The sequence below is a fragment of the Marmota monax genome, unplaced genomic scaffold (assembly GCF_021218885.2).
Source record: "Marmota monax isolate L192 unplaced genomic scaffold, Marmota_monax_Labrador192_F-V1.1 WCK01_AAM20220418_F8-fsc00003, whole genome shotgun sequence".
Taxonomy (NCBI): domain Eukaryota; kingdom Metazoa; phylum Chordata; class Mammalia; order Rodentia; family Sciuridae; genus Marmota; species Marmota monax.
In genome coordinates this window covers 6657742-6676224 of record NW_026694084.1, presented here as the reverse complement: position 1 = coordinate 6676224, position 18483 = coordinate 6657742, and the positions used below count along the sequence as shown (strand labels likewise).

The 18483-nt window shown below is 36.1% G+C and overlaps 1 protein-coding gene across 3 annotated transcripts in view; it reads right to left on the bottom strand.

Moving 5' to 3' along the window:
* Window positions 1-6981: 6981 nt before the first annotated feature.
* Mtdh (metadherin) overlaps window positions 6982-18483 on the bottom strand; it is a 64333-nt gene continuing 52831 nt past the window's right edge. For all 3 annotated transcript variants that reach the window (XM_046464665.2, XM_046464666.2, XM_046464667.2), the window contains 4 exons: window positions 17819-17926; window positions 14278-14418; window positions 10978-11134; window positions 6982-10169 (listed from right to left, as the gene is read on the bottom strand). In XM_046464665.2, the coding sequence (XP_046320621.1) occupies window positions 10099-10169; window positions 10978-11134; window positions 14278-14418; window positions 17819-17926 (477 nt within the window). In that variant the 3' untranslated portion in view covers window positions 6982-10098. The remainder of the gene's footprint in view (window positions 10170-10977; window positions 11135-14277; window positions 14419-17818; window positions 17927-18483) is intronic.

The following is an 18483-nucleotide window of genomic DNA, read 5'->3' as shown; positions in this document are numbered from 1 at the left end:
GCAGCACCTCTTGATGGATATTTGGGTTGTTTCCAGTCTTAGTAAACACAATGCCTTATGTAGAAGACAATTTATATTTTATACAATGTTATCTTGGACCCAGTGGATCCATGGGGGGCCTTCCGGTGCTCCAGCCTAGAATTCACTTCTAGACCTTCAAGCAACTTTGCAAGTAATGGACAGGAAATCCCTGCTTCCTTCCGTAGATTCAAGGGTAAGCCTTATCCAGAGGAATGCAAGCAGATGCTAAGGGGGCATACAACTGCCTGCTCTAGTGCCACCACAGAGACCACACTTATCACTGCAGCATATCATTCACTCAAATGAAAGGGATAAGCTTCCCGGATGGAGTTCTCATATTCCCTGAAACCTTACAAGTACCTTGTTGACAGTCTGCAGCTCAAAATCATTTTATTTTATTTTTTTTAGGGAAGGGTGGAGATTGAACTCCGGGATACTCTACCATTGAGTTACATCCCAGTCCTTTTTTTTTTTTTTTAAATTTTGGAACAGAGTCTTGCTAAATTGCCTAAGCTGGCTTTGAATTTGTAATCCTGCCTCAGTCTGTTGGGTCACTGGGGATATGGGTGTGTATCACCACACCTGGCTCAAAATAATTTTCTTTTTCTTTCTTTTTTCTTAAAGAGAGAGAGAGTGTGTGTGTGAGAGAGAATTTTTTAATATTTATTTTTTAGTTTTTTCAGCGGACACAACATCATTGTCTGTATGTGGTGCTGAGGATCGAACCTGGGCCACACGTGTGCCAGGCGAGCGCGCTACCGCTTTGAGCCACATCCCCAGCCCATAATTTTATTTTTCTTTTACCTTTGTTTTTTTTTATTTATTTTTATGTGGTGCTGAGGATCAAACCCAGGGCCTTGCATGTGCTAAGTGAGCGCTCTACTGGTGAGCCACAACCCCAGCCCCTCAAGATAATTTTAATCAAATAGGGAGCATATGGGGAAAAAATGAAGTTGGGTCTTTACTTCATAGAAGGATAATTCCCAAACTTATAAAAAAATTTTTCATGCCTAATAATGAAACCAGAAAGACACTAGAAAAATGTAGGAAAACTATTTAATAACCTGAGTGAGGAAAGTTTTTCTAACTATGAAAACAGAGCAAAAGTCTTTGAGATCTATGGCTGGATAAAGAGTTCTTAGACATGATACTAAAGACATGATTTATAGAAGAAAGAGTCAATAATTTTTGAACTTTTTCAAAATTTAAAACTCTTGTTCTGCAAAAGTCCCTGTTTAAGAAATGAAAACACAAGCTATAGAATGGGGAAAAATTGTAAAGTATATAAGTGACAAATGGGCTTTATTTAGAATATGTAAAGAAATCTCAAAATCTAATTGTGGAAAACCAACAACCACTAAGAAAATGACCAAAAAACATTAGCAGACATTTCATCCAAGATGATACAAGGATGGCAAAGATGTTCAATAATATCACTATCTGTTAGGGAAATGCAAATGAAAGCCACATGAAATATCACTGTATATCTATTAGAGTGTTAAGGGGGGGGGGAAGCAATCCCAAATTCTGGATCTCTCTTCTATTGCTAGTGGAAACAAAGTGGTAGAGACACTCTGGAAAATAATTTGGCACTTTCCTATAAAATGAAACATGTACTCACCATATAAGATCTCAAATCACACTCCTGGGCATTTATCTCAAGAGAATGAAAAATTTACAAATTTTCAAATCCCTGTACATGTTCATGACACTTTTTTTTGGCGTGTGTGTTGCTGGGGATTGAAGCCAGGGCTTTGGGCATGTGAGACAAGCACTCTAACAACTGAGCCATATCCCCAACCCTTGTTTTGTTTTTGGTACCAGGGATTGAACTCGGGGGCACTTGACCACAGAGTCACATCCCCAACCTTATTTTGTATTCTATTTAGAGACAGGGTCTCACTGAATTGCTTAGTGCATCGCCATTGCTGAAGGCTGGCTGCTACTGCACACGCCTGTAATCTCAGTGACTTGGGAGTCTGAGACTGGAGGATTGCAAGTTCAAAGCCAGCCTCAGCAAAAAAAAGCTTGGCGATAAAACAACTCAGTGAGACCCTGTCTCTAAATAAAATACAAAAATTAGGACTGGGAATGTGGCTCAGTGATTGAGTGCCCCTTAGTTCAATTCCTTGTACTCCCCCCAAACAAAACAAAACAAACAACAATAACAACAACAAAAAACCCCAAAACACTTTTCAGTCTTTTTTCTGTGAGTAGGATGGGTACTGGGGGTTGACCTCAGAGTTGCTTATCCCAAATCTTTTTTTTTTTTTTTTTTTTTGGTGCTGGGGGTTGAACCCAGGGCCTTGTGCATGCAAGGCAAGCACTCTACCAACTGAGCTATATCCCCCGCCCCCCAAACTTTTTAAAAAAAATTCTAAAACAGAGTCTTACAAAGTTTATGAGGCTGTCCTTGATCCTCCTGCCTCAGACTCCAGAGTAGCTGGGATTATGGCATGTGACACCATGCTTCAGCTAACTTTTCAACCTTTAATACATCCCTTTATTTTCCTATATGCTAAAATAGGAGTCCAACTTTATTTTCTTCCAGATAAATTGTGCCAGTACTATTAAGTAAATAATCTTTTTACTACACCTCTGAAATTGTATACAAAATTTCCATCTATTTTTGGTTTCCTACCTTATTCTTCTAACCCATTTGACTACCCCTTTTGTTGATAATTTTTAAAATTGATGTAGTGGACATGAATCAGGTTTTAGTGGCTCAATAGATACAACTTCTCTCAGTATCTGCTGCTTGGCACAAACATGGGTGTGATGTAGCCATTAAGAGCAAGGTCAAGGTGAGTAGGGTGGGTACTGGGGGTTGACCCCAGAGTTGCTTATCCCCAATCTTTTTTTTTTTCCTGCAGAATCTAGTATGGGAAGCCTGGTGGAGTGACATTCAGCTATTCAGAAGTGGTGGTAGGGAACTGGGAAAGCAGCTTAGCACACAAGAGGCCCTGCCTCAAGCTCCAACACACAAAGTGGGGAAAACCACGCACCTTCAGAAGTTGCAGATTAGTGGACTGCCTTTGTAGGACCATACTTTGAAATTGTTAGATGTTATTACTGATGATGGTGTAAGGGTCTGCATCCTAGATTCCTTTTCAGTCTCAACTAGCCAGAGTGGCTTCTGGGTTTTATAAGTTACAGTACTTACAGATTCAAACTGTTTTCATATTTTATTCTTGGATTTTGTTCATTAAATCTAGTTTCCTATTGCTCCTCCACCACTACTCAAATTTCCTTACTTGAGCTTTCTCAAATTATTGGTTTTCATATCTTTGAAGTACTTTTGAAATTCTCCTGGTGTATTCTAATTGAAACTTCAATTTATATTAATTTCAACTTTTTTTTCAAATAAATAATAATACAGCCAGGCATGATAGTTCATGCCTGTAATCTCAGAGACTAGGGAGGCTGAGATAGGAGGACTGTAATTTCAAGGCCAACCTTAGTGAGGCCCTAAGCAACTTTGTGACACTGTCTCAAAACAACAACAAAAAAGGGCTAGGGGTGTAGCTCAGTGTTAAAGCATCCCTCAATCCCCAGTACAAAATAGCTTTATTTTTAGATTGTTTTCATTTGGTCTTGTGTCTTTTTGAATTTTATTTCTAGATATTACAGTTTTAGCTCTGATGTAGCTGGGATTTTATTTATTTAAATATTTATTGCAGTACAGGGCATTGAACCCAGGGCCTTATGCATCTAGGAGAAATGCTCTTCCACTGAGCTACATCTCCAGCCCTTTTAATTATTTCCTCCCTCATTTCTTTTTCTTTTAGGTATTTATCCTAGTATAGGAAATTCTGTTTATTTTTGTATACTTACTATTTCAGTGGTTTTTTTCCCCCTAGTGCTAGTAGATTTTTATTAGGATTTCTTAGATTTTTCTTGTTACAAAAATCAAGAAAAGGGCTGGGAAGCTAGCTCAATTGGCAGAGTGCTTGCCTTGTATGCACAAGGCCCTGGGTTCCAATGCCCGACACCAAAAAAAAAAAAAAAAAAAAGGAAAAAAAAAATCAAGAAAAAAGTATCTCACTTGCTCAGTATATACTTTTCCCACTCCTTACTGCATCTGTTATACTAATAATGATGATTAGTAGTTTAGTAGTAAACCTGTCTTGCTCTGACTTTGATCATTTTACTTAAGTTAAAAAACAAACAAGAACAACAAAAAAAACCAATTAAGTTGGGTGTGATGGCATACTGTAATCCAAGTGAGGTTGAGGCAGAACCACAAATTTGAGGCCAGCTGCAGCAACTGTCTCAAAGAAAAAAGAAAAGTGTGTGGGGGGTATAGGAATAGCTAGTGGTGGGTTTAATCCCCAGGACTGCAAAACCAACAAAATCCTGAATTGGGATGCCTATTGAATTTTGTTAGACATCTTCAACATAAATTTATATTATGTGTAACCTTTCCTGCTTTAAATTTGTAATGAAACCATGCATGTTAGATTTCCTACTATCAACCCACACTTGCATCCCTGGTCAGTTGCTATTAACAGAAATGCCAACTTCCTGGCATTTGGATGGCTCCTTTCCTAGTTTCAGGTAGATTTTCTTCCATGTTTCATCATTTTGGCTATTTCAATTTTGACTATGCAAGAAAACAACTTCAACTTTTCCAGTAACCTAATACTTGTTAATTACTAAAGATAACTCAGAAGATAAATAAACCATACACAATTATGTTACCTTAAGTTCCCAAACAATGTTTGCTAACTTGCTACAAACTTCCTTTGGTGTTTATTAGTAAGTTTCCAGTCTCACAAAAACCTCAGGTATCTAAGTGGAGTACTTGATGCTTTTCTGGATTCTGGGGGACTACTGTTGAGAGAGCTCTGCTGCCTCTTCTCTTAAGGAAAAAGCTGCCACTTAGAGTTGTGCATTAAACTGGGTGTCAATGCCACTCACATTCAGCCATTGTGTCTATGTATACTTACAATTCCCCAGAAGGTATCAGCAGAAGGGGTGGCAATAAGGCCAGATAGATGTTACCAGGGACCCATAGTCACTTCTGAAACTAAAAAAGACCTGGGCCTAGTTAGGTTTTTGAGAATAGCCATTTTCATCCATGCCTTTCCTCCTGTTATCAAATGGCAAAAGTCATGTTCACTCCCAGTGTTCTCCTATAGGCAATATTCTATTTCTTAAGCAGAACAGTGGTTTCAGAGGTGTTCATTTTATTATGCTTTATGTACATGTTACATATATTCATTTTGAATGCCTTGATACAAATAAAGAAAAGCACATTTATACAAATAAGAATGCTGTTACCATGGAATGACCTCGAATCTACTTAAAATTTTCTTCAATTAACTTATTAACAAACCTCAGTACTTTAACTATTATTAATTAGCAAATGTAATAACTCATATACATGTCTTGATGCTAGCTAGAAATCATTGTACTGTTGAAAGTATTTAGGAAAAAATAGTAATGTTTTCAAAGATTACATGGCAGCGTAATTATTCTATTAAAACTTGTTATAGCTGGGCATGATGGTGTACACCTGTAATCCCAGCAGCTTGGGAGGCGTAGACAGGAGGATCTCAAGTTCAAAGCCAGCCTCAGCAACAGTGAGGTGATAAGCAACTCAATGAAACCCTGCCTCTTAACAAGGCTAGGGATGTGGCTCAGTGGTAGAGTACCCTGCATTTCAATCCCTGGTACCTCCTAAAACAACAACAAAAACTTGTTATAGACCTGGGTGCATGCCTGTAATCCCAGCAATTTAGGAGGCTGATACAGATGTAGCTCTGTAGCAAAGCACCCCTAGGTATCCAAAAATCAAAACCAGAAATAAACAAAAACTTGTTATAATCTGTAGTTGCAGTGTGTGATAAGAGGCAAATATTCCTCTCGGCCTGTCTCCAGAGTTAAAGCAGTCACTGAGTGGCAGAAATTTCTTCCAGAATCTAACATATAGAAATTGGGACAGGGGCTGGGGATGTGGCTCAAGCGGTAGCGCGCTCGCCTGGCATGTGTGCGGCCTGGGTTCGATCCTCAGCACCACATACAAACAAAGATGTTGTGTCCGCCGATAACTAAAAAATAAATACTAAAAAAATTCTCTCTCTCTCTTTAAAAAAAAAAAAAAGAAATTGGGACATTACTAGCTGCATTTGAACAGCAAAAAAAAAAAAAAAGAGCCTTCAAAATTCTGTTCAGCTGCAAAAGCTAAAAACGCTTGGGTGAAGCAGATCATTTTACTGTGTGATAGAGGTTGCTAGCACTATTCAACATCCAATTATCTTTCTCCTCAGCAATAAAATCCGTAAAAGTTAATTTGGTGCAGGACAACTCAGAATAAAGACTAATTTCTCATCTTCCTCTGTAGCCAGTGGGACAAAGCAACTAGGATTGTTAGCCTCTGGAGTGAGAATGGTAGCTGCCAACTTGGGGGGTGGGGTTCAGATGCCTAAAGGAAGTTTCTAAAGGGAGCAGCTGTCCTGACTATGACATGAAAGCCACATGTTGAAATGGGGAGGAGCAATATGTAAGGGACTGGATAGCACTGCAGAGCATCATCTTACCCTCAACTGTTTCCCAGACTCTATAAGCAAGAGAAACAAACTTCTACTTTGTATAAATCACTACTGCTTGGAAACAGAGTGAAACTATCACATAAAAAAACCAATGAATGTCAGTTTTGGCTTAATTTCCTTAACTTAAAGGGTTTATACAGGTGATACACTATATCTTGCTGTCTTTACATCTATTGCTAAGATGCCCTAACATAACAGATGTTTCCCATGGATAACACTGTGTCAACAAATGGCCATTTTCAGAAGAACTTAATTTCAAATATATGGCACCCCAGGGCAAAGTCTGAACTTACGGTTTTTTGGGGTAGGGGTAGAGGTGGGAATCAAGAACAAAAAGTACCTGCCTTTGACTAGCTTAGGATGTTAAAAATGAAGTCCCTTCCCAAAAGAGAACTGTAACAAGCAATTTAAACAAAACAAAATGGTTTGTTTTATTTACAATACTCAATGCATCTTACAAATGATATTTTCATTCCCTAAGCCTTTTGGAAAGTAATTCTGTTTTGTGCAATGAGTTTACAGGAAAATCATAAGATATCTGTTTGACATCTTAAACCTAAATCCTAAATTGTGAAAGATAATTCACACTATATTAATAAAGGACTATTTTTTAATTAAGAAAAACTAAACTCTGTAGTTAAATATTGCCCTCTGGCATCTTTAGCCCAAATACAAACTGGATTAGCCTATGAAATAATAATACCATTAGATTTGGATAAATTATTCTGACCTCCCCATCCCAACAAAATGCATGCACAAAGTAAACATAGTAAATTACATTAATCACATTTTATTTCAATACTTTCTTTTTGGACTCTCTCAACTATTATTTGCTCAATTCAGGGTATGGATAGATAGGATTCCAGTCTGGAGAAATCTGAAACCAGCCAGTAGTCCCTGTTCCAGAATAGTGAAGAAAGACTTCAGTTAGGACCTGGAGACCGGCCAGGATTAGGGAGTCTTGGGAGGGTTTATTGGAGGGGTAGGAGGGCTTGCTTGCAAATAGCAATTCCCTCCAGAACTGGAAAAACCTGAAGGGGTCAGTTATTTTCCCACTAGCAGTCTGGGGAGCATCTAATCTATGCTTCCATAGAACAATAGGCTCCTCTTTCTCCCCTCCTCCCTGAATCATTACTTATAGTTTGGTGTCTTCTGAGTTGATAGAAGCCAGCTCCTCTGTTCAGATACCAGAAACTGCTTTGACGTCACATACACATTTTATGGAACAGACAAGGAGCAATGAACAACACTTGTGCAAGGGTTTACACCTCATGCATGTAAGAGAACGGGATTAATTTTTGTCATTCATATAGCTGCCACCTCTTAATACATAAAATGATGGCTTAACTACTGAGAGAAGGGACAGAGATTATCTCCATACTGGATCCATTCCAATTGAGTAATGTGTTTCTCCATCTCAACAATCATCACTCCTCAATTTTTTTTTTTTTTTTGTAGTGCTGAGTCTTGAACTCAGGGACTTGTGCATACTAGGCAAGCAACTCTACCACTGAGCTACCTTCCCAGCACTCTCCTCAATCTTTAACACCTGGCAAAGGTGGCTGAATGGGGAGATACTGAACTATTGTTTGACAGTCAAAAGAATTCTAAGATAAAGAAATAGTGAGGTAGAGTTGAGAGAGTTCAATTAAAATTTTAAGCATAGACATTTTGGCACATTCTAAAATTACAGACTCCCTATCAAATTCTCCTTTTGATACCTTTACAAAGTGCTGACAACTTAGGAATTTTCAGCTCTACTTAGGAAATATGTAAGTAAAGCTAACAAAATATAAAGTTATTTGAAGAAATCCATTCCTGGCATTTTACCTAATATTTACCCCCATATTGAAGCAAATAAAAACAATGCTATCCATTTGCTGAATTTATTTAAACAAATCAATTTAGAAATATCATAGAATTAAACAAAACTCTGACATGTAAACATACTGCCATGTTCCTGAAACAGATGTTAACACCTGATGAAAGTTAATTGCCTGTTAGGAAAGCTGTCCATTAATAAGGCCAGTCTTCAGCAAAACTAAAACCATTCTGTTTCTTTAGCTTTCCTAGACTGACAATGCAATACTATCAAGTCACAATCAAATATAATAGAGACGACATTGGATGGATAGATCAGTACCATTGGTTACAGCTGTTAAACAGTTTCATTCTTGGTGCCACATAAAAACAAGCCAATCACATCAAATAAATCATGGCTTTTTTCTTTATCACAATTTACTAAGTGATGTTAATTATGGTCCTTGTCAAACACGGTCTGGTAAAGGCTATTTACAGTGTACATGGCCGAGCATGCACTATTTATAGTTACAAAGATACCTGCCAGTTTATTACAATAGAATTACACAGTGCCTGAAAATGGTGAAACATCTCACACATCATTTAAATCAATACAGTTTCAAGCAGAAAATGTTCCTTATTTGACCACAATTGCAATAATTACATGAAAATTCTTATAAAAACATGAATCCCCTTCAAGAAATTGATGCATATTCTACGCACTACAGGTTAAGGCAGTAAAAAAATGTATTCCTGATAACTGGAGGTCTTGACAATGTCAATTAAAGCTGTCTGACTCTAGTTTTTCATTCTCCATCACATACTCAAAGTTTGTGAATGATTTCATTTTTAAAGTCAAAAAATTATTAGCAAGTAAGAGTTGACACTGGAAAAAAAGTAATTGCTAGGGAAAGGAAAAATTCTAGGTTGGATTTGCTTGAAAGTTTTCAAATCATAAACAACAGCATTATTTGTTAGTTTGAACCTTAAGTGTATAAAATGAATACATATAGTTTACTTTTTTAATTTAAAATATACTGTACTTTGAACAATTCAAGTAATGTAAGACTATCAAAAATAACTTCATAAGCCATACAAGTGTCAATTGCATTTGCAATGTTTTAATTAAGAACTTTTTAAAAATTGCAACTAAACCATGACAGTTTAGTTAAACAAATGGTAAATGACTTTTTATTTGCACTTGTGATTCCTTTAATACAAATTGCTACCAACAAATATGTAAAGATATGGCAGATTATGCATTTGATCAAAGCACTTTCATATAAGCATAAAACAGATTCAAATGGTATAAGTTCGTGCATAAGATCCAAGGAGTTGCCTACTAACTTAGAGGCAGCCCTCTCTCTAATCAGAATCCATTATTCCTCAGCTGCAGATGAGACAGGGCACAATCTGTTGTAAACAGGGAACTGTTGTAAAACCAGGATAATATTCTTAAATTAAGATCATTCTTGTTCAATTGAAAAGACTTTCCCAAGTGTCTTCCAGCACTGTAGTATATTCTGCTGACCTCTTAATTTCATAAATTAACTCTCCTTTGATTCCATTTTTACGGTGGTTGTGTTCACAGTTTTGTTTTAAAAATTGGTTTAAATTTATTATATAAAACTCTGTACATGTTCACAAATTATTGCATAAACAGCATAATCTTCAAGACAGTGTTTGCAAACACATGTCCAATTCAGGAAAAAAAAAAAAAAATTCACGTTTCCCGTCTGGCTTTTTTCTTCTTTTTTATTTGTTTGGGAGATTCCCAGTTAGTTTCAGACTTGGCTAAAAGGGAGTGGGATGGGGTGGGGGATGGAGAGAGAAAAAAAGTTAAGAGTATAATAAGCATTGTTATGTTTCAATAATACAAAAATAGTAGCTAAAAAAAAAATGCTTCAAAATTCTCAAGTTAAAAAAAAAAATTCAAGTTTTATGTTTAGATTTTCAAGTCCTAATTGAATATTTTAAAGTTAGTCTATATCTGACTCCCTTTTTTCTTTTTAATCCCAATTTATTATTAGATGTGATCATAAGGAAGCTAAAATATTCAACCAGTTTTGACCTAGAGAAAGCATTTTTTTTTGAGATGGGGGTTTGGTTGTATTGCCTAAATTACTCTTAAACATCTGGACTTGAGTGATCCTCCTGCCTCAACTTCTCCAGTAGGTGGAACTACAGGTGTGTGCCATGGCACCCAGTCACCATTTAATATGGCTCAGCTTAACTAATACAAGAGAAAAATGGGTAATACGGACACTAGAGGTAGCTGTAGGGAGACGAGGAGAAAAAGTACAGAACAATTTGACGTCACAACACATATACAAAGAAAAAGGGAGAAGGACCAGACAGATAGGTAGGCAGGAACCCAGTCTTCCTCTGTTCTTGGCCATTTGCTTTCTCCTTCAGTTATTTTAGCAACTTGGCCCTCACAACTGGAGTTCACAATATTCCAAGAAATCTAGCACTTGCAGAGGAAGTAAGGGCTACTCAATTACTCCATTAAACTTCTAAGATCAGAATCTTCACACTTGTATACAAAAAAAAGTGAATAGTACAGAAGTAAACAAAATAACCAAAAAAGAGAATTTCTTACTCTGTGAAGGAGGCACACTATTTTGCTTGGTATTTGACTTGGATTTTTCTGTATCTTGTAGCATCGGTGGCACTTGGGAAGAGCTTTTGTCAGAATCACTCTTTGATAAGATAACAGATGGCTCGGTAGGAACAGCAGGTGGAAGAGTCTTGATAGGCTATTTTGGAATAAAATTACCTCAGATGTTTATAATATTTTCAAATAAAATTAAGTATACTAATATCAAGAGGTTATTTGGCAGGAAGTAAATACTAAGATGTTGTAAGTTATCAGCAGAAGCACTGCAACTCATGTCTGCCCTCTAGTGACACGGCCAAATAAACCATGACTTCACATTACTTACGAATACAGGTTGAGATAAAAATGGAAGGTATAAAATTATAAAATACCTAATGAATCTCAAATAGGAGTGAATAATCCCATTTTCATTATTTTTTTTTTTTTTTGGTACTGGGGATTGAACACAGGGGCACTCCACCACTGAGCCATATCCCCAGCTCTATTTTATGTTTTATTTAGAGACAGGGTCTCATTGAGTTTCCCAGCAACACACTTTTGCTGAGGCTGGCTCATGATTCTCCTGCCTTAGCCTGGGATCACAGGTGAGTGTCACTGCACCCAGCTCATTAACTTTTATGATTTCTATTTCATTTCTATATTTCACTTTTTAATATTTTTTAGACATTCAATGGTTCTGCTGACATTCTACCAACTTTGAACTTTTCAAAATTCAAATTTTGAAAAATTTTTTGAAATTTTCAAAGTCTGGAAGTGAAATTAGAATACTAAAGGAGGGCTTGATTTTATGTGTGTGTGTTTGTTTCTTCTGGAGATTAAACTCAAGCACTTGATTACACTAGGCAAGCATTCTACCACTCAAGTACATCCCAGTGCTTTCAAACTCTCAATCCTTCTGCCGCAGTCTCTTGAGTAGCTGGCACTAGAGGTATGTGTCAGCACCCACAGCAGGGCCTAAATTCTCCTTACTGAGGCATAACCATTAATGAATGGTCAGGACCAGTTAATACTAAAAAGGCTAGTATTTGAAGTGTCTTGAGGCTGTGAGAAATCAGATTATTTCACTGGCTAGCTCTACCTGCAATCATTATTTTGAATTTCCTATAGAAACAGGGTAAGTAATGTTTCTATTGCCCATCTTCCTCCAGTCTCCATGAGTTCAAGAAGGTCCAACAGGAAAAGAACTTCTTTAGAGAAGTGGCATGAGTAAAGACAACTACTAGTATTCCTTCATTCTATTTCAGGTGTCTGAAGTTACACTGGATTGCTTGGTTTATCTTTCATAATGTTACCTGTATTTATTCCATATGCAAAAGTTTTATTGCATATTTTCAATCATTTTCCCCTCTATCTTACCACTTATTTACAGTAAATCATAGAAGGGTTCAAATATTCTTTACAAGATGGCTTTTGAAAAGGATTTAAATACAATACCAAAATGTCAGCTGGCCCTTTTCCATTTACCATTAAATTTCTACATACACTCAGATTGCACCTGTTTACCAGAAAACACTTATAGGAAATCAAGAACTTCATACCCAAATAGCAAATATTATTAAAGCTCTGTTTTAGTACAAGACTTTTTAAAATTCTTTCTCTTAGCAGTAACTCAATTTGTCAGAAGCTGTTTTACTAAATATGAAAGTTCTCACAAAGACAAGGATGTTTTGACTGCTTTGTTCTCTGAGGTATCTCAACACTTCAAACATAGTTGGTCCTCAGTAAAATTTCTGAATGGGCAAATAAAAGAATCAGGCAGGGGCTGGGGTTGTGGCTCAGCAGTAGAGCACTCGTCTAGCACATGCAAGGCCCTGGGTTCGATCCTCAGCACCACATAAGACAGCATTCAAAAACTTTTTACCATGGGACTGGGGTTGTAGGTCAATGGTAGAGCACTTGCCTAGCATATGTGAGGCACTGGGTTCGATTCTCAGCACCACATAAAAAAATAAAGGTATTGTGTTCATCTACAACTAAAAAAATTAAAAAATTTGTTACCAAATTTTAGAAGATTGAACCAATGATTTTATGTGTATACTCTGGGGATAATACAACCAGGCACATTTTTCTCTAAACCATCTATCCCTTATGTGCCTAGATATCCAGTAAAAGAAAAGTATATAGTACCCACCCCCATCTTTATCTGTGGGAGATATGTTCTAAAACCCTCAGTGGATGCTTGAAAACTGAGGTAGTACCAAACCTAATATACTATGCTTTTCCTATTCACTCTCCCTGTAGATCTTAGCAATCTTGAAATCCAATTTTTTCTTCCCTTATTAAGTCAAGAACTTTCTCTTTTCTTGTAAAGAAGCACTTTATATGGGCTGGAGTTGTAGCTCAGCGGTAGAGTGCTCGTCTCGCACGTGTGGGACCTTGGGTTCGATCCTCGGCGCCACATAGAAAAAATAAATGAGTGAAAAAAAGGTATTGGGTCCAACTACAACTATAAAAAAAATAAAATATCTTAATTAATTAATTAATTTATTTTTTACATTTGAATCAGATGGGATATAATTTCTCATTTTTCTGAGTGTACAGGTTGCAGGATTACATTGGTCATGCAGTCACATGCAGTCTTATCTTTGGCACATTCAATTCGCCAGCATCACTTCTCTTGTGCTTCGGGACCATTATTATTATTTAAAAAATTTTTTTTTTAGTTGTAGATAGACACAATACCTTTATTTTAATCATTTATTTTTTATGTGGTGCTGAGGATTGAACCCAGGCAAGAGCTAGGCAAGTGCTCTACCAATGAGCTACAACCGCAGCCCGATGGAGCCATTATTAAGTAAAATAAAACTAAAGGTTATTTAAACTGTACTGTGATATTAAGACAGTTAAACTGATAACTGAGAGGGCTATTATGTGATTAATGAGCAGGTAACATATAGGGCATTAATTAGCTAAACAAAGGGATGACTCATGTCCAGGAAGGGCAAGAAATAATGCAATTTCAACATACCACTCAGAATGACAAGTACTTTAAAATATATGAGTTATTTATTTCTGAAAAATTCCACTTAATATTTTCAGACTACATGTCATCATAGAAACCAAAACTGGATGAAGGGGAACTGCTGTGTAGTGGCTCCAATTTTATTACTGTAGCTATGGGCAAATTATTCAACTTCTCTAGCAACATTTATATGATAGGTCTTACCTTCTCTTTGTTTTCTGGACTAGTTTGTGTTTAAAGTACTTACCGCAGTGCTTCAGCAAAATTTTAATGATACAATTCTTGAGTCAGTAAAACTACTACTATTCCTTAAAAATTACCTGGCTATTTTTGATGAGTACTTCAACTGGATCACTAGTGCTTGTGGTCTTCAAGGAAAATGCTTTTTCTTGTTTTGGACGGGCTTTAGAGGTATTCACTGGAAGCTCTTCTCTAATCTCTTTTTCTAATTCTTCTGTGTCCTTCAGAGAAAAGTAGTTTGTATGTTAGATAATAAAAATCATTCATTCGTTACTAATTAAAATTTATTTTGCTTGTTGTCCTTAAGATGCCACAAGAAAATAATTTCATTTCACAGAAGTTGTCCAAATCACTTTTAGAACATATATTGATCACTTTTGATTTTTCCAGGGAGTTATATCAATTGTGAATGGAAAAAAAAAGACATAATGCTGTACATGGTCATGCATGCCTGAAATCCCAGCTCCCAGGGAGGCTGATGGAGAAGGATTACAAGTTTGAGCAACATAGCAAGACCTTGTTTCAAAATTAAAAATAAAGGGTGGGGGATGTAGCTTAAACGTAAAATACTCCTAGGGTTAATCCGTAGTACAAGAAAAAATAAACAAACAAAACAAAAAAAACCCACAAAATTTTTCATTGAATGACTTTTTCAAGGAACAAAATATTCACGCAATCATACATGTATACTGGTAATGTCCTCATCATTCCACCATCTTTCCCACCCCTGAATTAATATATTATTCTTTAGCTAACACATACATGTAAATAGTGGTGGTTCTTTTATCTTTTTTATTTTTATTTTACTTTTTAAACATGTTTATTTATTTTTTTAGGTGTAGATGGACACAACACAATGCCTTTATTTTTATGTGGTGCTGAGGATCGAACCCGGGTCCTGCCTGTGCTAGGCGAGCGCTCTACCACTGAGCCACAATCCCAGCCCCAGTTTTTATTTTTTAAACATGCAAATTTGTTTAGGATAGTAGTAGGTTTAGATAGTAATCCAACACTGTGATGTGAATTTAAGCTTAGCAGGTAACTTTATAAGCATGCATCAGAAGACAATGATTTATTTCTATCCTAAATTGAACTTCAATAGTGAAAGACTCCACCAACCACATACCAACAATTGAAAATAATTAACCAAAAAAGAAAAATTCCAAAATGTAGTAATCTTTTATGAATAGGATACTATGTGGTATGTACTCTGTGTAGGACTTTATGGATATATCATTTTTTATTTTTTGGTACCGGGAATCAAACCCAGGACACTAAACCACTGAGCCACATACCAAGCACATTTTTATATTTTATTTTCAGATAGGTTCTTGCTAAGTTGCATAGATCCTCGCTAAATTGCTGAGACTGGCTTAGAACTTTTTTTGTAATCATCTGATCATCTTGCCTCAGCCCCCTGAGGCTGATTACAGGAGTGTGCCACTGTGCCCAGTTGATATTTCATTTGTTAAAAATATTTATTTATTTTTTTTAGTTACAGGTGGACACAGTATCTTTATTTTACTTTCAGGGGTGCTGAGGATTGAACCCAGTGCCTTACGCATGCTAGGTGAGCGCTCTACCTCTGAGCCACAACCTATCCCTGATATTTCATTTAATTCTTAAAATATCCTAGGCAAGTAAGTAACTTTTGCAAAGCGAAAAACCAAACAAAAACAAAGTAAATGGCAGAATGGGTACCCGGACACAGATCTGATTCTAAACCCAGAATACTTTACTCACTATATTTTAAATTCTTATTTATTTATTTATTTTTATTTCTTACTTAAATTCTTTTTTTGTGGTGTTGAGGATTGAAGGCAGAGCCTGGTGCATATGAAGCAAGCACTCTATCCACTGAGCTATAGCCCCAGCCCCTACTTGCTATATTTAAAAAAAAACAGATCAAATAATTCTAAAAACGGTGTATTCCTTATCCAAACTGCTTGGAACCAGAAGTGTTTCTGATTTTAGAATTTTTGGATTTTGGAATTTATATAGACAACAGTGGTCAAAAGTACCAAAGAAAACTTGAACACATTAATGATGTTTGCCATACATTGAGCTTTTGAAAGACATGTATCTGTTCTACAAAATTTCTTCCAAAAGGAACTCAACAAATCCACAATCTGCCCCCCCCCCCCCCAAATGTATTAGTAAAAGCCATAAATAGAAACAGAATGGGCCTGGGGTTGTTGCTCAGAATACTCAGCGGTAGAGCACTCACCTAGCACGTGCAAGGCCCTGGGTTCGATCCTCAGCACCACATAAAAATAAATAAATAAAGGTATTGTGTCCAACTACAACTACAAAAAAAAAAATTAAAAAAAAAAAAAAGAAAAGAAAAGAAACAGAAAACTTAGAAAAAAAAAACTATCACTGGGTTTGATCCCCAGTACCACATTAAAAAACTAAATAAAGAAATAAAAATAAAATCACAAGTTGTGATATAATGAAATAATGCTTTCAAAAATAAATCCGTGTGTACTTCTAACAATCTGATGTTTGAAATTAAAATAATTTTAAAACAATTTTTTGGGTACTGGGGATTAAACCCAGGAATGCCCTACCACTGAGCTACATCATTACATTATTTTGAGAAAGGGTATCCATAAACTGCCTAGTCTGGCCTTGAACTTGAGATCCTCTTGCTTTCCAAGTAGGCTGGGATTTCAAGTGTGGGCTATCATGCTCAGCTGAAATAACATCTTTGATTTTATCTTTATTTTAATCTAATTTTTTTCCCAGATAGGAGAAAAGAAATGTAGGACTGATGCAAAACAACAACAACAAAACAAAAAACAACTTTCTAATGATCAGAAACCAAAAAAACTGAAGGAACACTAAGTGAAATAACCAGGAAACTCAGTGAAGTAGAAGATTCCAGTTATGCACATGGATTTTCTAATTGTGGTAAATATTAACCTTCTAGTTACTCAAAGGCAATTTTTTTTTTTTTTGGATACTGGGGATTTAACCAGCCAGAACGTTAACCACTGAGCTAGTCCCCAGTCCTTTTTATTATGAGACATGGTCTTCTTGTTAAGATGTTTATGGCCTCACTAAGTTGCTGAGGCTGGCTTTGAACTTGCAATCTTCCTGTCTCAACCTCCCAAGCTGCTGGGATTACAGGGGTTCAAAAGTCCAGCTCAAAGTGAATTTTTGTGTGTACAGAATAATGTACTTCCTTTTCCATTTTATCATTTTATAATAAAAAATGCATTTGAGTAATCTGGAATTTTTATTTTTAGGTTTAGTGACCCTCGTAATGAGTTTTTAGGGCAATAAAATTTTTATTACAATATAAGGTATTAAAGTCTGTGATTTTTCAAATGCCTTTCAAGTAACTATCTGATATTTTGTCATTTATTTCTACCTATTTTTAGCATTTTTTTTAAGAGAGAATTTTTTAATATTTATTTTTTTAGTTTTCGGTGGACATAACATATTTATTTTATTTTTATGTGGTGCTGAGGATCGAACCCAGCGCCACGCACATGCCAGGCGACAGCACTACCACTTGAGCCACATCCCCAGCCCTATTTTTTAGTATCTTAACACCATCTTTTCACATTTTAAGCAACAGGTGTGTAAAGAATACATATTATTTTGGTAATTTACCTGTGCAAGAGAGTTATCTTCACCTTGCTTCTTCTTTTTCTTTTTTTTCTTTTTAGATTTTCCAGTTGGAAGAGCTCCCTCTCCCTTTTCTTTATCATCATCTGAAACCTGATATTAAAAGCAAAAATATTAAGTGAACCAATAGGTTAAATTTCCATTATACAGTAAATTATTACAAAATAATTTCATTCATTAGGTTCAGCCTTTATCCCCCCAAATCTAAATAAGAATTAGTAATGAGTGATAAAACTGACCAAGAAATTACATATTTAAAAAAGTAATGAAGTACACAGAATTTCATTCTCCTGTTTTCTAGGATAGACTCCTTTTTGCCATGTCTTTCATTCCTTGTTACAAAAAAATTAGAGAGCTGTATAAACCTTCATGCTTTCTTTCTTTCTTTACTTGGTGTAGATGGACACAACACAATGGCTTTATTTTTATGTGGTGCTGAGAATTGAACTCGGGTCCCACCCATGCTAGGTGAGCACTCTACCGCTGAGCCACAATCCCAGCCCAACTTTCATGTTTTAACAACTTACTTGATAGGTAAATCAAACAGAATTTTGGAGTAAAAATGCAGAGTCACACACATTATTTGCAAAACCACACAATACTTCCAACAAACTAGGATCTAGGCTAAATGAAGAACAAAGTAAATCGGT